This window comes from Cydia fagiglandana, chromosome 12, assembly GCF_963556715.1.
Source record: "Cydia fagiglandana chromosome 12, ilCydFagi1.1, whole genome shotgun sequence".
Classification (NCBI taxonomy): domain Eukaryota; kingdom Metazoa; phylum Arthropoda; class Insecta; order Lepidoptera; family Tortricidae; genus Cydia; species Cydia fagiglandana.
Window position 1 is genome coordinate 2458853 of NC_085943.1, and position 23341 is coordinate 2482193.

At 37.4% G+C, this 23341-nt stretch overlaps 1 protein-coding gene across 2 annotated transcripts in view; it reads right to left on the minus strand.

The window, feature by feature from the left end:
* LOC134669425 (tumor necrosis factor alpha-induced protein 8-like protein) overlaps positions 1-22911 on the minus strand; it is an 87487-nt gene extending 64576 nt beyond the window's left edge. For both annotated transcript variants that reach the window (XM_063527002.1, XM_063527003.1), the window contains exon 1: positions 22576-22911. In XM_063527002.1, coding sequence (XP_063383072.1) covers positions 22576-22654 — 79 coding nt within the window. In that variant the 5' untranslated portion in view covers positions 22655-22911. The remainder of the gene's footprint in view (positions 1-22575) is intronic.
* Positions 22912-23341: the final 430 nt, after the last annotated feature.

Below are 23341 nucleotides of genomic sequence, written 5' to 3' on the forward strand. Positions count from 1 at the left end.
CAACAAAAGTTATATCTTAGCAAACGTTGTGCTTTATTGGCGAACAGTTTTCATAATTAACGTGACTCAAAATGTTCACATGTTATGCCGAATATTCGGCGCTTCGGTCGCGAGGAGCCGATTATTCGGTATTCGGCCAAAACCACTATTCGGACCATCTCTAGTAATTAATTACGTAGTAGGTGCCTTTAAATAATAAGTACTGTACTGACGTATTTCTGAATCTATTTTTAAACATTTGTCCGACAATTACAGGAAAATGACAACATAGTTTACTTAAATACTTCAAATAAATATAATAATTGAGTCACTCGGTAATGAAGGCAACAATGCATAGATTTTTACACAGGTTTCAGTTACGTAAGATACTAATAATAGTTTACTAATTGGTCACTTCGATCGATTGTTTTGTTTGGTTACATTTACATTGAATAATTGAATTCAATAAGTTTGTTTAGTAATAGTAGTAGTAGTGTTTGTGTGTTGTAATGTCTTATTGTATAGCTGAAGACTCATATGTGCCGTTTTCAGTTGGGTTCTTCTTTTTTAGAACTGTCAAAACGATTTGCTAATATGGAATTTATATGAAAACGAATACATATAGCGATGTGACGGTAAACTCAACTTCTTTTTAGGGTTCCGTACCCAAAGGGTAAAACGGGACCCTATTACTAAGACTTCGCTGTCCTACAACTGTCTAGCTATCACGGTTCGTGAGATGCAGCCTGGTGACAGACGGACGGACGGACAGCGAAGTCTTAGTAATAGGGTCCCGTTTTACCCTTTGTGTACGGAACCCTAAAAAGGCGTCCTGTAGCCTCCGTGCGACGTATCGCTATTCGCTACCACGTTGATTGTTTACTAGTAACCCGATAAGCGTATCGCTCGCCGCAGCCCGTCCTGTCCGGGATTGAATTACGAAGGTCCCTCCGACCTACTGCCGTATTCGAACTTCAAGATATTCACAAGAGACAACACGTACTAGATCCATTCTAGATACGTTATAGTTTAGATATCAACTAGTTCTCTTTTGCAGCAATTCGGGCAACCAATGTCACTTTTACGTTAGATAGTAGGGAGTGCTCCCGCGGTACTGGTTTTCTATACAAATACAGTACCGGAACTAACTGGGAATTCCCGGTTCTCGCCATACAAACTCAGTCCCGGGAGCATTCCCTATTAGATAGAGTAAGATATCTATTAGATGTGAATTGGATCTCTAAGTTATATTCTGTGGAAATCGTTAAAGAGTATCTCCAGAAGCGCGCAAATGTCAAATTTGACAGGTTAGATCTTAAACATATCGTTATCGTATCTTGGTGATGTCTAAAAGATGTCTAACAGATGTCTATTTAATAATCCGAATCGGGCCTCTAGGCCGTTATTCCAAACACGGAAAAATCGACGGCTCGTGGAAACCAATATAGTTGCACTATCGCTTTATTAAGGATCCTTAGGTCTTGTTAGAATGGTTATGCTTGGAACTGGGGAAGGTACTGCTCCATTCTTGTACAGTCGCCATCAGATATATCGGAGCGGCCAAGGTGCTCACAAATATCTGAACACGCCTCTATTGTCAGGGAGTTAGAGCGCGTGCTCAGATATTGTGAACACCTTGGCCGCTCCGATATATCTGATGGCGACTGTATACGAATCCCTAAGGGAACGTACAGCCGTGACACACTTATCTACAACGCCACTCATTTGGGATTTCACTTGCAAAAATAATATCTTCTTGTGAGGGGATAAAAAGTTAAGAATAGCCCCTTGTCTACGTACAGACGATTTCTTCCCCTTAACCTATTCGACGCCATGTCAAACACAAAAGCTGTCACCCGGACGCCACGTCACCGAAGTGTCAAAACTGAAATTGAACTTTATGCATATGCACGTACAGCTTGGCAAAAAAGAGTAGAAATTAAAAAGTGGCAACACTGTAGTGTCGTCCCTTTCAAACCAATATGTATAAGAAAACGGGACGGCACTTCGGTGTTGCCACTTTTTAATTTCTACTCTTTTTTGCCAAGCTGTAGGTCTATGTTGCTCTGTGGTCTGAGTGGTGGTGACCGATTAATCCGTCTTTGGCGTTGAACCTGCGGTGCGGATATATCGGTCATTGGCGTCCAAAAGGTCCATTGCAATAAGCATGAAATCGACTGTACAGGGGTTCAGTTCAGAACGATTTATGACTAAGACATACAAATAGGTATGTGGAACGTGAAATTTTGAATATGTTTCGATAGACACTCGCCATACTCAAACATCGTTGTGTAGCAGGTAAAGGCATACCACATACCTGTGAGTGTAAAAGAATACCTATTGGTATATTAAAAATGCTCAATATCGATGATTCACGAATGGTATGATTGTTGTTGCTGCACTGCACAATGTCATTCTTGAGTTGTTTTTTTTATTACTCGCCTTTTCATACACCGTGAACGAGATTTATTATTGACCCTACTTCAAAAATTATGGAAATAACCTAATATGAATTTTACTAGTTCATTCACTTTTTATTTCTTTAAACAGTGACTTATACATTCAACTTAAAGAGTTAGTACTGGTAAACTCAGAATGCACATCATTGGCCAGAAATAAGACCGTTTATATCCTCTAGCCGCCCATACGTCAAACCTTGCCAAGCAAAATGAAACTTTGATTCATTCAACACAAAGTTCAAATTAGAATGGAACATGAGACCTTTTTATAGGTCTCTGGGCGGCTAGAGGATATATCGTCTCTGTCAGGGTATTGAGGGAATGTAGACGACAGGAGACAATTCCATTTCATTCCTTCGCTTCGATAAATGGTATGCCGACAACATAAGGATTAGAGATGCCCCGAATAGTGAATTTGGCCGAATACCGAATACAGAATATTCGGCCTCGCTCTCGGCCGAATACCGAACTATATTTACGATTTATTGTTCAACAGAATTAATGAATGTAGTTACAAATCAGACCCATGATAAAAATAAGATAGTATTTTGTAATCAACAAATGCCCAAAAACGCGCCTTCGTATTTAGCTATTTTCCAAGAATACATTTTAAGTATTAAATATACCTAGTTCTTGTTTTTTTGTGAATTTTTGTTTTTAGGTAGTTACAACAGATATTCTGTATTTGGCCGAATAGTAGGCAACATTCGGCCGAATATCAAATATTCGGCAAAGTGGCGGAATAGGCCGAATACCAAATATTCGTGGCATCTCTAATAAGGATGCTCCCCGCATAGATGTCAGACGATGGAACGGGGACGATAGAATTAGGATGTGCAATTGTGCAATTTCTGTGTCTCCAAAAGGAATTCGATTAGAACCGATAGAACAGTAATTGTATTTCAAGTAAATTGTACTGTATATATCTCTAATAAAGTATCTAATATTTCATTGATTCCATATTTGTAATTGTTTTTTTGTAATTTTGGTTATTTTTATTGCTTATAAGAATTTGACATGTAAAACTGCCCCTGTGGCATATTTGCTGAATAAATGTTATATTGGTAAGAAACTCAATGGCTTGGTGTTTGGATCGTTGGACGTTGGTACCATCGTCAACTCTGTTAACTGACAAATTGTAAAGTTTAATACAAGGACATAAAGTCCACCAAGAAAGTATATTTATTTTAATCTTTATTGTACATGAAGGTACAAATGGCGGACCGGCAAGTTAAGGTGACAAGAGGGTGAATCAACTTTTTCTTGTCACTAGTTGCCATGGTTACGGTCTCCTGAGTCACTCTTAAAATACTATTTATTTCGTATTTAAATGAACCAAACTTGAAGTTTTTGGTAGTTATAAGGCCCTTCCATAATGGGACATCTACTAAGCACATTTGTAGAACATCGTACAGTCAACAACAGAGCTATGAATACAGGCAAAGTGTCAAAAATATGTATACAGTACTTTATTGCCTGTACATTAAGGTCGTGTATACATATTTTTGGCACTTTGCCTGTATTCATAGCTCTGTTGTTGACTGTACACCAACTATTCTAAGAAACTATGCTAATATTGTCTCCTGGCTGATGGGACAGAATAACAACAAGAAATAGTTGATGGACCCAAGAAATTACTCGGCGACAACGGCGGGGAATTTTCACGTCTTACTTACCTGTTCGCAAAATGAATCAGAATGCGTAATAATGCTTTAAATTGAGGCCGCATACCCTGTAGTACGTCACTAATATTTATATAATTTGAAGCCTTATAACAGGGGAATTAGATACAATATTGTACAAATACGAACGCGTATGGACGGAAGTTATGGCATGCTGTAAAACGAGCGCCAGTATGTTTTTTTGCAGCTTAACGTCGAGGTTTGGTTAACATACGACATAGTAATAAAAATATACTGTTTTGATATGGCAACTCCTTTAGTATGATGATGATGATGCATTCAACCCCTCATAAAGGGGCCCACTGATTACAAATACAAATACAAATACAAATAATTTATTGAAAAAAGTATAGTACAATGGTTGTTCTTAAAGACTAAGAATTTACATAGAGACACGTGTTTTACAGATGCCTGAACTAGGATTCCCTGTGTTTCAGGCAGCGAAGGGCAATATTAAATTTATTTATTTTTAATTATTCACTTAATTATGAACTATATTTATTACACAAAATAACTGTAATCACCTTAACAAAGAAGTACGTTCTTAAGTATTAAAAATCACAGAACAGTATTAGGTAATCATTTTACGACTATTAGTAGGTTCTCTGTATCATCGTAAGTCATTTTTTGAAGGGCGCGTCGTAGAGTATTCTTACAACAAGCATAGCTTAGTGGGTATAAGTCTAGTATTGCATTTAGCCTGTTGTACAAAAATGGACCTAAAAAGACAAAAAATCTAGATGAAAAAATGTGTTTTCTTTGTACTGTTTGGATACATATAATATCCTTGCGCCTTTTATTTCTATATTCAGAGTTGAAAGGAGTTCTGGCGTGCTGCTTTAGTGTTGTGCTTAGTATATATAATTGACGAACTGTTAGTACTTCACATGATTTATAAAGGAGGTCAGTAGGATATAAGTAGGGCCGGGAGGTAGCTACCTTTAGTAAGGCTCTCTGGGCTCTTTCTAGGGTTAGGAGTGTTGTTTTCGCTGTGCCACCCCAGGAAGAAATGCAATAAGTTAATATCGATTGACATAGTGCAAAATATACTTGCTTGATTAAATTTGGGTCAGCGATTGAACGAAGTTTTTTGAAAACAAACATTAACTTTCGAACTCTATTGCACAATGTTTCAACGTGATTTTTGAAGGAGAGGGTTTCGTCTATCATGACTCCCAAATACTTAATTTTGTCAGTATTAGCTAGAGATTGACATGAACAGAGATTGTTCGATTAATAAATAATAAAAATAAAATAATTTGCCTTGCCTAAATAATTTTTAGCTTGTAAAGGGTGAGTACTATTAAATTGTCGCTAACATATTCCGTTTTTTTTTCTAGACTCTCAACCTTTTTGGTAAAACTTATTATATATATCAAAATTAGAATGTATTGGCATCTTTTATTCTTAAAAAAAAACATTCACTTGTATTTGTCTTTCAAGATGTCGTCAAAAGAAAAAAGCGTGCGCGATTTAATTTTGCAAAAATTTACTATGAATCCCTATATATCTACTTTGGAACTTGCAAAATCGTGCAATACAACTCGGAGAACAGTGCAAAGGACCATAAAAAAGCTAAAACGAGGTAAAACTACTGAAAGAAAGCAGCGAGAGGGTCATCCGACAAGAAAACGGAACAAAAAGTTGGAATCAAAGGTGTGTAAGCTGTTTGATCAAAATCCGGCTATTTCGTCCCGAGATGTGTCCAAAAAAGTTGGAACAAGCCAAAGCAATGTACAAAAAATAAAAAAAAACTGCGGTATTGTTACATACAAAAAACAAAAAGCTCCGAAAAGAACGGTTGATCAGTATAATCGAGCAGTTCGACGTTCTAGATTATTGTACGCCTTGTTTGTTCAAAATACAGCAGGTTGCTTAATCATTGATGACGAAACGTATGTAAAGGCTGATTTCAATTCAATACCAGGCAATCAATACTTTTCTTCCCGCAACGTCTCGGGTCTGCCTGAATCAGAAAAAGTGATTCCAGTCGAGAAATTTGCCAAAAAGTTCCTCGTGTGGCAAGCGATATGCCAGTGCGGTATGAGAAGTTCGCCTTTTGTAACCACTGGCACAATTAACACAGATATTTATATATCCGAATGCCTAAAGAAAAGGTTGTTGCCACTTATTAAAAAGCACAATTGTTCGACATTATTTTGGCCGGATTTGGCAAGTTGCCATTATTCATCTAGAGCTATGGATTGGTATAATTTGAATTCTGTCGATGTTGTACCAAAGGGATTAAATCCGCCAAATTGCCCAGAATTACGGCCGATAGAAAAATACTGGGCAAATATAAAAACAAAATTGCGGAAAACATGCCAACCGGCCACATCATTGCCCGATTTCAAAAGGAAGTGGATTAAATGTACTAAACTTATCACAAATGATTCCGTGCAAAATTCTATGAGTCGGGTCAAGAGTAAAGTCCGAGAATTCTCACGTCGTGCTTTAGACAAACAATAAAACGGTTTTAGCTCGCCTATTTTATCATAAACTTACCAATAATAAACATTTTTGAATTTTATTGTATATTATTTTATTGTATAAAATTTTATTCAAATTGCGACAATTTAATAGTACTCACCCTTTATGATTTTACTATTGTATGTATGTTAGTTTGTAAGATATGTATTTATGGGCCTTAGTTGCCTGATAATAAATGATATTTGATTTTTGATGAACAGTCCGCCAGACGGTGTCGGCCTGTCAGAACAAAATTTTGACAGTTCCGAACAACTGACAGGCCGATACCGTCCGGCGGACTGTTAATCAGTGGGCCCCTTAAAGGGACATAGGGCTCGCAGAAGAATCCTCCATTTGTCACGATCTTGAGCGGCTACTTCCAGCTCTTTCCAGCCGAGACCAGATGAGCCAGCCTCCTCAACTAATCGCCTCCATGTACTACGAGGCCTCCCCGACCGTCTACGCGTATTTAGTATCTTATATTAAGTAACGCAGTAGACTGATATCCTTATGCCTTACAGTTTCTTTTCAACAACAGCAAAGTTAATGCACCAAAAATAAGCAAACATTTTGTACGATAAAAACTGACCCCTGAAAATACATCTTACGATATAGCGTCACGTTGCCGGCTCTCATACGAAATAATCATTTAAACCGTTATAATGACTAAAGCTTACTTTTGGCGCTGTGCGAATCACTATTCAATAAGAACAGGTTATGACTTCAGCCAAAAATCAATGCAATGGCTTTCCTAATAAGGTCTATTATTAAATGTGCATAGTAAAACAAGGTCATAGTCTAGACAGACAGGCCTATTAGTGCATAAATCATGATCATAGTGCGCTTCAAGGTAATTTCCTATTATTACTTCTGAGGATCAAAATGTTAAATGCAATTAAATCAATAGAAAAGTTAGAAATAAAGAGTAAATACGAGTATCAGGAGGCAAATTTCCCAACTTAGATTTTGACATAAAAAGGATATCTGAAATGAAGTCATTTTGTTAACTTCCTTAGTGCATTTCGTTCGTATTTACTTACTTGTTCGTTCATGTATTGGAGCGAACGAGAACCCACGGACGAGGACTTATTGGTTTTCACCGGCCATCTGCGTTTTCCTTGGCTTTCCATCAGAAAAGGGTTTCCATCAGCAATAAGGATGTTTCTATCAGAATTTCTGTTGGAATTTCAGATAGAAACGTCCTTATTGCACTTGAAGCATAAGAACCCTTCTTTGTGGAAAGCCACAGATATTGTCTGTGATGTTAGACCTTGTTAGCCATAGAAAAATGAATTTAGTTCCGACTTCCGACAAGCGAATACTATTTATAATTGCATCATGAATATCATGATCAAGAATTGCTGTGGCTTTATATTTCCTGATAGATGCTTTATAAAACCAAAGAGAATAGATAGTATCGTAAATTTTGTAGTCACAGTAAATTTACTGCCATCTATCGACACAGGACTAAAACTCAAAATGAAAACGTATAAAATTATCAAAAAAATGTATATATATGGATAAATGATTTTATTATTTTTATATCATTTTGATCCATGATCATTCACTGATATCTATGTGTTAAAATTGTTAAATATGAAACGGCGTCGTCACGCGATCTAGCCGAGTATAGGCTAAAGGTGTGTGCGGCATCTATTCGAGATTGACCGCCCGATTCTAACTATAAGATACGTCAATTAATAGATCTGGAAACGATACGGATTAGATGTGTCAGTGTCAAATGTGACGTTTCTTCAAACAAATACGTCACTTTTGACACTGACACATCTAATCCATATCGTTTCCAGATCTATTAATTGACGTATCTTAAACTTCGAATCCGGCAGTGACTTTTTCTTGATTTCCGAGGCACGTTTTTTCCTTAGACTTTATTCATCTTATACGAAGTTACATATGTCTTATACAAATAAGAAACAAAAATTAAACTTGAAAAATTAGATAATTTGAGTTTTTTTTATTTTTTTCTACAAATTACTATTTTTTTATACCAGAAATGAATTCTACGTTATTAATTTATCCGAAATTGATACCAGAATTTCTGTCAGAATGTTTCTATCAGAATTTCTGTTGGAATTTCAGATAGAAACGTCCTTATTGCACTTGAAGCATAAGAACCCTTCTTTGTGGAAAGCCACAGATATTGTCTGTGATGTTAGACCTTGTTAGCCATAGAAAAATGAATTTAGTTCCGACTTCCGACAAGCGAATACTATTTATAATTGCATCATGAATATCATGATCAAGAATTGCTGTGGCTTTATATTTCCTGATAGATGCTTTATAAAACCAAAGAGAATAGATAGTATCGTAAATTTTGTAGTCACAGTAAATTTACTGCCATCTATCGACACAGGACTAAAACTCAAAATGAAAACGTATAAAATTATCAAAAAAATGTATATATATGGATAAATGATTTTATTATTTTTATATCATTTTGATCCATGATCATTCACTGATATCTATGTGTTAAAATTGTTAAATATGAAACGGCGTCGTCACGCGATCTAGCCGAGTATAGGCTAAAGGTGTGTGCGGCATCTATTCGAGAATGACCGCCCGATTCTAACTATAAGATACGTCAATTAATAGATCTGGAAACGATACGGATTAGATGTGTCAGTGTCAAATGTGACGTTTCTTCAAACAAATACGTCACTTTTGACACTGACACATCTAATCCATATCGTTTCCAGATCTATTAATTGACGTATCTTAAAGTTCGAATCCGGCAGTGACTTTTTCTTGATTTCCGAGGCACGTTTTTTCCTTAGACTTTATTCATCTTATACGAAGTTACATATGTCTTTGATAAAACATAATTCATTTCGATGTTCAGATTTAGCCAATGCACGAGTTCGGCGCATATGCTTCAGATTTTATTTTTAGTATAAAATGTTGAGTGTGACTCGCAGACGTATCAGCTTGTTAAAAAAATTTGGTTAAGAAATGCCTATCTGAATAGGCCTCTTGGGCAGTGAGTCGAGTGACTCAGTGACTCAATTAACGGTGATACCCGTCCGGCGAGATGCCATTCCAATCATCCGCTTAAATTAATCGATGTTCAATTGTCAACAGTTTATTGAACCGGGGTCGCATAATTGCAATTATAAGTACCTTACATCAGCGCATCATCATCATCATTGGCCTTTACGTCTATTGCAGACGATTTATGGTGTAACATACATTACTCCGCCTGGGACGGAATTAAGGAAACGCAGGGATGCCCAGCACCTGCATTACCCTCTCGGCTTCACTGTCTTATGCCACAGGAAAGGCGAGCCAATACGTTTGGAGACAGGTCAGCTGCAGGAATCTGCCGCATATTTCAGGTTGGACCCTACTCGCGCCTTACGGAAACTCCATTCCGGGTTTTATTTTGGAGTATCCTTCTCCTAGATGGATTGCAAAACAATGCTAAGAGGACCATCTCCCCTGTGACGAAACTCCTGAGGCGACTAAGTCCACAAACGAAGTAAGGAGCTATTTCGTCACATCAGCGCAATACAGTATGTAACTGAACGAAAAGCACTTAATTTAACAATTACTCCAACCCGTTAATGTTTAGGTCATAATAAGCAACTTTTACTATGGGACCAACCCCGAAAACACGAAAAAACTTGACTCTCAAATTGAAATTTCAACATAGACCAGCAAAATGGAAACATCTAAATTTTTTTCCGCGTTTTCGAGGTTGGTCCCATAGTAAAAATTGCTCAGTTTGACCAAAACATTAACGAGTTATCGTTGTCTGAGTACTCACAACACAAGCCTTCTTGAGCTTACTGTGGGGTTTGGTCAATCTGTGTAAGAATGTCCTATTATTTATGAAATCGACTGTAAATATCGATATTGAAACAGATATAGAACAAAAGAGTCGGAAAATTCCTCGATCTGCGGTTATTTGTCACTTGCAATAAATGAACACCCGACAAAAGCATAATATATTTGTAAGTTATCCTATCAATAATTCATTGCACAATACGCACCGCGTGCCAATGAATGTATTATTCTAATGTGACGCATTTTAAATTGAACCTGACTATAATGTCTATTCGTTGAGAATTGTACAAGTAACATTCTGCCGTGCCAACAACATATGCAGTAATCGCAGTTGAAATGTCATGCAATTGTTAACCTTGTTCTCTTTGAATAAGTTCTTTATTTAAACGATGATTTTCATGCAAGTACTGCAAATACAATAAGCAGGGCAGCATTACGCAGATATTACTTAACGTTTTCTAATAGTATAGATATTATTACCTTCTTACTTACATTGCCTTTATAGGAATAGGAACAACGAATTCTTTAATATAATAAAATTACTGGTTTTGACTTTCCGATTTGTTTCATTTTTAGGGTTCCGTAATCAACTAGAAAGTTAGTATAACATTAGTTTCGCCATGTTCGCCTGTCTGTCTGTCCGCCCGGCGACTTTACTCCGTGATCGTTAGTTAGATTAAAAAGCTACAATTTGGCAATAAATTAATCCATCATGTCTACATAGCAGTAAAATAAAAAGTAGAAAAATAAATTAGGATAAGTATACAATAACATAAATAGTAGTGGATGATACTACTTGTCAAAAGTATCTACAGTTCTCTAATAGCTTTACGGGGCCCACTGATTATCAGTCCATCGGACGATATCGGCCTGTCGTTAAAAGCAAAATTTTACAGCTCCGAACAACTGACAGGCTGATATCGTCCGGCGAACTGATAATATGTGGGCCCCTTTACAAACAAATATAATTCTAATAAATACACCAAAAATGAATTGTAGATAAAGTTCAACTTTATCTTTAATTTTATTGGTCAAATTATTTGTATTGGTTCCCATCAGCGTCAAAGTATTTAACATAGTTGTACTAAATTCTTTTTTTTGCAATTATTTATCCAAAATAACCTCACTAGTCCAATAGGCAAGACAGACGCTTGACAGACCGCATGCGCCGTCCGTTACAATCATGGCGGCGAACAGCTGTGGGCGCACCTGCCAGCGCACGCGCATTCTAACACCAACCTTGGAATATAAGCGTTAAGGACTATTTTAACTTGTCTCAATGCCTTATTCTTACAATACTTACAAACACGGACCTTACAGGCCAATTCGAGTTATAGTTATGCGATCGGTTTCCGATATGATTCTGAACTGGCAGTGTCAAAAGTGACATTTCTTCAAACAAAAACGTTACTTTTGACACTGTCAGATCAGTATCATATCGGAAACAGATCGCATCACTAAAACTCGAATTGGCCTATTAATCGTTTGGATATCGTTCGGAACAAGCAAGGTGTCTTTTTTATGCGAAAATGATTAAGGGGGAAACCATTGTTAGCAATCCGAGACGTAATTCAAGCGATGTTTTAAAAAGGATGTGGAAGTGTTTTGTCGTTCCGTTCATGGTGCATAAACTTGTAGTTGAGAACGGGTTTTGACGAAGATTTTACGTACACTATCTTTTTTTTTTCATAAATATGTTGGTCTTATGAATCACATCCTTGCTCGCAAGTATGATGGGAAGTGAACTAAACAAGAACAAGCAGCATATATAGTTCGTTTTTTTAGCATTAGAAAGAACTTGAAAGAAGATAAGCGATTTTGACATGTCTTTTAATTGAAAAACGCTTCTTAAAAATCAATGACTTAGGTAAAAGCAGAAGAATATAAATGATCGTATTGGATTCATAAATGTTAGGCCCGGGTCTCCTATTTTATGCTGTACGCGGCGTCTGGCGTCAGCGTCAACGTTTTTGAACAAAAAAGACGCTGACGTCGACGTCTAAAACAGACCACAACAGTACATCTCTATAGTAAGCATCGTGACGCAGACGCTGTAAGCGGCCGATGGCGTTTATAGGAGACCAGGGCCTTACATATTTACCGTAACTTATTTGTAGAATGTGTTTTTCAATTAAAAGACACATCAAGATTGTTTACCGTATTTCTAATGCAAAATAAACGAACTATAGGCATAGACATCAAAGTCACGAAATATTTCGATGGTCCATCTCGCCCTGACGGCCATCTATCCCAGAATTACCCTACTCGTTTTGTAAAATTCCCATAACATGTTTAAAACTTCACTCAAATACTTTCAAAGATAAAATATGAAAATATCTGCATAATGTATTGTTTCCTTCACGCATCCCTTAATGAAGTACCAACCCCCGTAACGAGGAATGCAAGGCCGCGATATACGGAATCGTTATACCAAACATCGGCCTTGGCCTTCCACATATCTCACATTCCAATGGAATCCTGGGGGAGGAGTGCTTTTAATAATAAAATCATTTTGCAGCGTTCTGTATACACGGATGCCTTTGTTTGACCATAGAGAAATAAAACCGGGCAAGTGCGAGTCGGACTCGCGCACGAAGGGTTCCGTACCATAATGCAAAACAGCAAAAAGAAAAAAACGGTCACCCATCCAAGTTCTGACTATAAAAACCGGCTACCAGGCACCAGAACAAAGGAAAACTCCCAAACGGTTGGATTAAGAATGTTTATTCAAACCACTTGATTACATTCACTTGTTTATTACTGTAGACGCTTAAACTCAACAATCATTTACTTTATTACTCTAGACACTTAAACTCAACATTAATTTACACATCAATTAATTAGCTTAGCTAGCTAGCAAGCCTAGGCAACCTAGGCTACCACAGCCGTGAATACGTTACTCCGAATAAGCTACCTATTTCCACCAACGCTCCAAACAGAATGCACGAGTTTGATCAACTCCCGACCAAGAACCGTTGCCAATATGGCGGGAAAATAGAGCCTCGCGATTGGTGGACGACATCGCGAGATATCGATGACGTCAACCAATCGCTGAACGACATTATTCGCCCGCCAGGACATCAACCAATCACGTTATAGCGATGTTGCCAGAAATAAACCATAAATGTTACTAGTGTAACCCATTAATAATTAACTAAATACGACTATTGAAAATAAATAATTGGTAAAATTCATAAATATAAACTTGAAAAATAACGAAACCTAACAATCGGCTGTCCTGACATCGTGTGCGTCCCGCACACGACACCAGGTGGTAACCTAAGCAACCTAACATGACCCCGCCCGACGTTGCTTAACTTTGGTCAAAAATCACGTTTGTTGTATGGAAGCCCCATTTAAATCTTTATTTTATTCTGTTTTTAGTATTTGTTGTTATAGCGGCAACAGAAATACATCATCCGTAAAAATTTCAACTGTCTAGCTATCACGGTTCGTGAGATACAGCCTGGTGACAGACGGACGGACGGACGGACGGACGGACGGACAGCGAAGTCTTAGTAATAGGGTCCCGTTTTACCCTTTGGGTACGGAACCCTAAAAAATACATAGAGTGCTCACTCCATACATCAGTTTTAGTACCAAAACGAGTATTATTTTCGCAGTCGACATCTCGCACTGAGTAGCGGAATTATCAGTACCGCTGTAATCATGACTAACCGTGAATCATTCAAAACTGTTGTTGGTTGTTATGGTTTGTAAGTCGTTATATGCTATTTTTGATACACACATCAGAGTAGGTACATGTATAATGTATGTATATATGTAGATATTTATGTAAGTGTATCATACAAAGTATATGTGTAAGTTTATTATTTCATCGTATGTTAATTAGTGTTTATTTTGTAAATAGTAGGTAGTAGTAGTTTTGTGATTATCGCTTTAACTTTTCTATTATAAAACCTGCACCTAACAACCGTCTCTTTTTGGCCCAGTGGTTGACTGGTAGAGAATGTCTTATGGCATTAAGTCCGCCATTTGTACTTATAATTATATATGCCATAAAGTTTAAATAAAATAAAATAAATAAGACAGAAATGATGCCAGCCTTGCGTTACTAAACGGCCTCGCATCTCTCGTCCGTAAATCCCACTCGGCAACCTTATTTCTCGACCTTTATGTACTATTACTGCTCTTAGATAATACTTCAAAAGTATGGCGTGATAGACTCCAGACGATCATAGGATCATTGCCGTAACGATGTTATCGAAACAATTTATCAAGTGGTTATGATTGTGGGCGAACTGGGCCACACGCTTCTTACATCTTACGTCAGGCTGGTCATCGACTGTTATAGGTGTTATTAGAGATGAACCGGATATTCGGTTACTATCCGGTATCCGGCCATCATTTTTATATCCGGCCGGATAACGGAGAGTGACCTACTATTAGTCCGCGTGAATGTTTACTAGGAAACAGGTCAAAAACTGCACAATGCGCACCTGAAAACCGAAATGTAGGTATAGTTCCGCCGGCCGAATATTCGGCCGATGGGCAGGCCAGATATCCGGTATCCGGCCAAACAACTATCCGTTGCATTTCTAGTTGTTATCCGCCATCACCGACTTTATTTTAACATAATTATTATCATATACATATTTAAAGATTTTGGTTTCCGCGTAAGCAGTTAGGCAACGTTATTATTTACTGCAGAGCACAGTCGCTGTGACCGAAATCTGTCTGGAGCATCATCATCATCAAACACGTTATATAAGAGCAACGTGTTTTAATAAACGTGACCCTAACCCTTCATCACAGATTACATAATACGAAAACAGATATGCTACTAAACAAATTCTCTATGCAGCGGCTAACAGGAGTCACAATTGCGACACTTCCTAGTTTATCAAACATGGTAATTTACTTAAAACCGACGAAATTGAACGTTTGTGGTGCTGTAATATTTTACATAATGGTCAATACATTTGGTCAATGTGGCGAAGACCGTCTATAAGAGAAGACCGTCGAGAAGCTCTGTCGTCGATTTTAACTACAGAAGTACACTTACAGAAGGTTGATAGAGCAGAAGGAATGATGCTCTTCGTCACTTTCATCGGACTGTGTCTGAGTGGCTACCGCGAAAACCGAAATTCGCAAATTGCGGGGATCTTTCTCTTTTACTCCAATGAAGGCGTAATTAGAGTGACAGAGAAAAATGCCCACAATTTGCGAACTTCGATTTTCGCGTTTATAGCCCTGATCTGAGCGACGTACGTACAAATGCGATGCGACAGTTCTTGTCCTAAGACGAGATTCCCTGCAACTGCAATAAATTGTACCTTCCGATTTTCTCGATTCGATTGTTATTGTTGATTTTTACTTACTTTCTAATGTTTATTGAGTAAATTTAGTAAATATAAAATTGATATTGTGCAAATAGACGTTTGATCTTATCAATTCCGTATATTTTCGTATTTGAATCGTATATATTTTATTTTGTAATCTGTGCATTCACGCGGCCATATTGGGATCTCTTCATTACTTACACCGACTGAATTCAGAATGTCTGTCTATTCCGACAAGCCCCGAATCTTAGTCCGAAGGGGCAAACACTTCGAAATGAATTGGAAATGTAGCAAAGATAGAACATTTGTTGGTTCCGACGAGTGGATTTGGGTACTGTGAGTAGTGGTGGTAAAAGTTTGAGTCTTTGAAGCCCTAATGAATAAGTCTCGACTTAGTTCTTTAGACTCTTTATTGCAATGTTACAGGGTCTACCGATGGTTGGTTAATGGTATAATTTTTATGGTTTAGATAACCAAAGACTTAATAGCGATTTTTTTTTACCGCAAACATTGTTCCTAAACATTTCCTTACAAATCAATGGATAAACATTGATTCTACACGAAATAGGAACTACTATTAGTAGTACTATTATGTATGTAGGCCTTAAGGGCTCTTTTATAAGTCAATAAGTACAACATGTACAGTTAAATCTTATACTGACATCATTTTAGGTATTAGATTCAAATAAAACCATCATAAAAGTTGACTACGAAGTTTTATAGTATTTTTGATTGACGCTTCAAAAAGATTTGATAAAGTACACTGTACGAGTCCCGACTTAAAAGTCTTAAAATAATAGTCTCGTAATAGATAAGCTTTAATAATTTAGTCTAAATTATAAAAAAGTCTACATTTTAGACTCTTAGGGACTCACTTCTTTCCAACCCTAAATGTAAGTACATCCAACGGGAATGAATTTCCGATATTCTGAGTGTTTGCTTTGGGTTCCTGTGATCGTTCATGTTTGAATAAATTGATTTGATATGGATCGGTTTCAACAAACGAATCACAGACTTGAAGATTTGGAAATACTCAATTTATAGAAAAATACATGCGTGGTTAACGTTTGTTAATCGAGTATATTTCAATAAAAAATAAAGTAAATAAATCTTGAAGAAAATGTGTTTTAATTAGAGATGCAACGGATAGTTGTTTGGCCGGATACCGGATACCGGATATTCGGCCTTACCATCGGCCGAATATCCGGTATCCGGCCGCCGAATATTCGGCCAGCGGAACTATACCTACATTTCGGTTTTTCAGGTGCGCATTCTGCAGGTTTGACCTGTTTCCTAGTAAACGTTCGCTAGGACTCATTTCTAGGTTCGAAATGAGTGCGCGTGCAAGTCAGTGGAATGGTTAAATTGTTTTAAATTAATAAACAAGTACGATTATAACCGTCTGTTTCTTAAATCCAATTTGTTTACTCCGAAATCAAACAATGTCACTATCCGGTATCCGGCCGGATAGTAAAATAATGGCCGGATAGGCCGGATACCGGATAGTAACTGGATATCCGGTGCATCTCTAGTTTTAATATAGTAAAGTTATTTATAAGAACAAGAAAAAACATCCACATATGTACCTATATATTTAGGGATTAAATTGATTAGGACAATTATTTTTTGTTTATTAAAATGTATTAGTGACTGTTAACGGTGCGATTTATTTAAAATATAATATTTAGGCATTGTTTCACAAAAAAAAACATTAAATCAATGAATTATCAGTATTATCACTGGAGATACCTACGGAAAGGGTTAATGAAACATTAACGCGGTAATCAAATCAAATATTAATTTCAATTAAATCCACCAAATTAGAAATACGAGTTCAACAAACGCTGCATGAACGACCTAAGATTCTTAACCCCTGACACAAGAGAACTCATTAACAATAACAACAATGTGCTTAATATAAAGTAAACAACTAAACATGTTCAAAGGCAAAGCAAGCTTTAGAAAACGGTAGCATGAAAAGGTTTTAAAAATGTAATTTTTTGCAAATCACTATAGAGTATAGAGTAACGACTGGCCTAGGACAGGGGTCGGCAAAACACTCAAAACAGCAGCATAATAAAAAGCTTCACAAAAGTATTTTTTGCAAATCACTGTAGACTTGTAGAGTAACGACTAACGACTGGCCTAGGGCAGGGATCGGCAAACCACAGCTCGCGCGCTCTTTTCAAATTATCCAAAAATGAACACGTAAATTCTTCGACCACTGAAACACTACAGTGGCCCACTGATTAACAGTCCGCCGGACGGAAACGGTCTGTCATTTAGAACAAAAATTTGACAGTTCCGAACAACTGACAGGCAGATATCAGTGGGCCCCTTACAAGGCGATGTCGGCATTCGTTAGTGGTTTTAGACGAAAGACACTAACTAGTGGCAGCATGTTAGTGTCCGTCATCCCCCCTGGTTCTCCGGCACCAGGCGGCACGCGTCAACGCTTTTCGCTAACATTCAAAAAAGGAATGAAGACGATGCCTCCAGAAAACCAGTATTTTCAGTATAAGCTCAATATCTGATCACACACAAATGTCACAGGTCTAGATACCCAGTTATGCTGGTCTGTGGTTTGGTGAGCAGGGAATCAGGGCCAGATTTAAGGTGGAATCGATTGGCACGCGCCGAAGGACGCGACCTCGGCCCAAGGTTCCTTTAACGGCTTTTAATATGCTTTCGATGTGATCATACGATATACAACCGGACAAGTGCGAGTCGGACTCGCCCACCGAGGGTTCCGTACTTTTTAATATTTGTTGTTATAGCGGTAACAGAAATACATCATCTGTGAAAATTTCAACTGTCACGGTTCATGAGATACAGCCTGATGACAAATAGACGGGCAGTGGAGTCTTAGTAATAGGATCCCGTTTTTACCTTTTGGGTTCGGAACCCTAAAAGGAAGCATTTAAAATGCTACATTGTGTCTAGTTAGTGCAATGATGATTTATATTGTAGATTGTAGAACACACACTTGTTGCTATGTACAACAAGAATGATTAATTTATTTACAAAAGTCACGATATTTATACACAATTTGAGAAAAGGAAGAAAGAGACGTATTATTAGTAATATACAATATTCGGTGCGCGGGCGCGGGCGAGAGCGAGACCGAGAGAGTTGTCCTTATCCCATTCATTTGAGGTCGGTGCAGCATGTCTTTTTCTTCCATACGTCTCTCTCGCCTGTCATCTCATCATTCATTTGCGTTCGTTTCATATCATCTCTCACACAGTCCATCCACCTTTTCCTGGCTTTCCTCTCCCATTACTTCCCTCCACATTCATTCATAATACCTTCAGAATCAAATGGCCTCTAATATAAATCTATGTAAGCAGATATTCCTTCAGCGGAACGCGGAAGAACATTAATTTCATCGAAATGTCATAACTTTTGCAGTATATTCCGGAAATTTCGCCTAAAATGTATTATCCTCATGGGGTCGACGAACTGGAAATTTATAATGAATTTGTAATAACGGAAAGTTGAAATTCTACGAAAAGTTATTCAGCCGATTTGTAAAGGAAGCTTTTCAAGGGTACTTAATATATAAGCGCCACTTAAACCGCCCCACTAACCCGGGGTTAACCAGTTAAACCAGTCAAGTTGTACTGGTAACCATGGTAACTCTAGGTTTAACCGGTTAACCCCGGGTTAGCGAATGGTGCAAGTGACCCTTGGGGGGGCGATTTATGAATTCGATCGTTTGATTTCGTCATTCGAAAATCGGTGGAAAACGGCGAAATGCTAATTTTTGAAATACAAACGATAGAAATTTGGAATCGAGTGGTATTGACCACTCGTTTTCAATTCTATTAGTAAAAAAATGCTTAGTAGTGGAGATATTATTGAACGACATACACGAAATCGGTCGGTGTGTCTGTAAGTCACAAGCCTTATTGCGATTACTATGGGACTTGTGTAAAGGCTCCTCTTCACGTTGGGCCAACGCCAACGCCAACGAGGGACGCATTTATGCGTTAGAGGGAGCCAGTGATATTGCTATCTCATTCTACCGCATGGCTGCGTCCCTCGTTGGCGTTGGCCCAACGTGAAGAGGAGCCTTTACATTTGTTTAAGATTTGTGTAAGATTGTTTCATAAAATGTATTAAAACCAAACTGGTCAAGCTTCAAGATAAATTGGAACATTAATAGAATATACATATACACACATATACAAATACAAAAAAAAACATGACAAGAGCCACGCCTGATACCGTTTTACTTCATTAACGTTGAACAGACAAACCAACATGTGGCTTATGATTATTAAGAAGAAACCATTAACTTAATTGAGGGACTGTTGAACTGGTGTGAAAGAGACGCAGTTATGCGTGAGAGCGAGACGAGTTCTTTGTACCATCGTCCATGTTGATTGACATTTCGTAAACCTTATTACTAGGACATAATGTCTACCTTTGATGTACAAACCGTCTATTGATAAGTACCTACTGTAATGTCATTCGCTACTATTGCAGCTGACTGTTTTGAACAACTGCATACAGTGTAAGGTGGTGGTACTAATGCTCGACGCGGTCCCAGTACATGTCATCTTGAAACTTAGTCATTGTCTATAGAGGTAACAGCAGGGTGTCATCTATTGGGTATTAGCATGTCGAGCACTAGTACCACCAACTTAGTGCATAATTATTTTCCATCGTATTTTCACGGAAACGAACGAACGTGTTATGTTATTTCAGTCAGTCTCGGTACAAAAAGTACTGAGGTTGACTGAAGTAGCATGACAAATACGAACGTTTTTGAGAAAGTACGATGGAAAACAATAATTGTTTATACTGTTAATGTACAGATGTAGTGCATAATTATTATGCTACTACGAGTATATGTCGGCGGCCGATCGTAAGATCAGGCAGATCATAATGTTCCTGTGTGATGTTTTGACGATAGTCACATTAATCCAAGATATAGGTAGGATAGGTTCGTTAGGTTGCTTCAGATGCCCGAAGGGCAAACTGCCCAGAAATAGGAGCCCCGCGTAGCGGGGCTCCATCGGCTCAGGGAACGAGTCAAAGATTTTCACGTTTCACGATGTGCCTAGGAATTTCACGATATGCCTGATCTTACGATCGGCCGCCGACATATATACCACTACACCTGTACATTTTGTACTTGAGTTATTTAGAGGAAAACCGCGATCAAATGAAGTAAGGTGCGTCCCCAGTTATTGTGCAAAAATGTTCACTTGCGTTCAGTAAATAAGTAATGCAATGATTGGGAAATTCCGTCTACATTCCTACCAAACTGTTAATCATACAATTATCTATATTCGCCATCGCTTTTAAATTAGTTGAGACACAGATGGTAAAAACAGGCGTTTTTACCAAATTGTTGAGGGAGGTAGATAGAGTATACATATAGTTTTTTTTTAGCTTTAGAAATAGGTAAACAATCTTAATGTGTCTTTTGATGGAAAAACACATTTAAAAAACCGGGCAAGTGCGAGTCGGACTCGCGCACGAAGGGTTCCGTACCATAAAGCAAAAAAAATCGGAAAAAAATGCAAAAAGAAAACGGTCACCCATCCAAGTACTGACCACGCCCGACGTTGCTTAACTTTGGTCAAAAATCACATTTGCTGTAATCTTTACCCCACTTAAATCTTTATTTTATTCTGTTTTTAGTATTTGTTGTTATAGCGGCAACAGAAATACATCATCTGTGAAAATTTCAACTGTCTAGCTATCACGGTTCGTGAGATACAGCCTGGTGACAGACAGACGGACAGACGGACGGACGGACGGACGTTTTACCCTTTGGGTACGGAACCCTAAAAATAAGTTACTGCAAATATGTAACAATTATGAATCTCATACGATCATTTATATTCTTCTGCTTTCATAAGTAATAGTTACTGATTTTTACAAGCGTTTTTCTATTAAAAGACATGTCAAGATCGCTTACCTTCTTTCAACTTCTCTCTAATGCTAAAAAAAACGAACTATAGATAAGAGTCGAACCAAGCTAACTCTGTAAGGCATTTTCAATGATAAAGTGTGGAAATGTCACCTTTCTGTGAAAATATAACGTTTTTAATGACACCTATGTAGTGTCCAGTCCAGTCCCCTGTAATAATATGTTACTCTTCGAAGGCCGCAAAAATATGTGACACGCTCTTATGACTCTACAAATAAGATCGTGTCAGATATTTTTGCGGCCTTCGTTGTGTAACATATTATTGCAGGTGATTGTACGTAAACATATGAATATTTTCTCGGCGCGGCGCGTCCGTTATTCCTAACGGCTTAACGGATTTTAACGTATTTTTAAGAGGTGTCATCAATCTCGTCTCAAATTTTAAGATTGAGGTATATTCGAATTGTCGGGTAATTCCGAGAATCAACAATATCATGAAATTATGGGTGATTTATGGAATCACACAAAATTCTGGTTCTTCTCGAAGGTATTCGGAATTAAATGAATCGTAACCTTCTCTATGTACATAATAATATTAATAATATATTAGATACCTAGTACTTGTATTATTTTTGTAAGTAGGTAAACCTAAAACTAGGTAAAGTGGGTACCTATATCATCGGATCAACCTTTGCTTTGTTTATATTTAAATGGATGTAATTAAATAATGTTATTATTTATTTGCTCAAAAGTTAATTTATATCTTTCGTTTGTTCTTGGGCTAGTTAGATAGTTGTCTTTGGTATAGGTATTCCATTAATCTATATGTACTGCTGAAAAAATTAAAAAAGTCGTTTTCCCGAGTACACATATAAAAATTTAATAAGTTTACGTACCTACCTACCACGAAAAATTATTCCAGGTTTTAGCAGGTGGTGAGGAGCCGAGTATGTTTTCTAAATACAGTTTCAAATAATATATATTGTACTTACAGCTAGACACATGGCACTCGTTCAGGACACATTGGTAGATAATCCAGGACTCCAGTTCAATCATCGTAGAGGCCGTCATTTTCACGAAAATTCAATAATATCAATTTTAAAACACAATCCAATCTGATATTTTTCACCGAATGTCACTGTTATTCACAGAACACTATTATCTGCTAATAAATAATGTAAGCCGTTAGATTTCAGTCAGTGTTTTCGAATATTGTAAATAAGCACGCGAACATGAGGTACGTTGTGTTTTGGTATCGCCCACGTCCAAAGCAAAGTCGAGTGGTTGTGCTTTCAAACCATTGGAGGGGTGTCCGTCCGGCGATCATCTGTGACAGGCGGGGAGATATTAACAATGTTGCCAGCAGCCAAAATAATTTACCCGGAATTAAACGAATAAAATAAAATATTGAAATCAAATATTAAAAACTTATCGATCAAAAGACGCAACATTTTTTTTTAATACGGTTATAGCTATTTATTTATCTAAAATTATCGTAAGCTAGGTTCTAGGTAAACAAAAAATATGTTCGGAGTATAAAGCAAATAATACTATGTACTCTATACAGGCTGTTTTATGTCGTTCAAGCTTTTAAAAATTACATTTTATGTGTAAATATTTACACAGACTTCTTTAAAAAAAAAGCAAAATCAGACGTATTTGCCTTAATTTACCCGATTATGGGTAAATAGGTTCAATAACGGCAACATTTTTACCATAGACAAACAATAGTGCTGCCATAAACATCCAGAGCATATC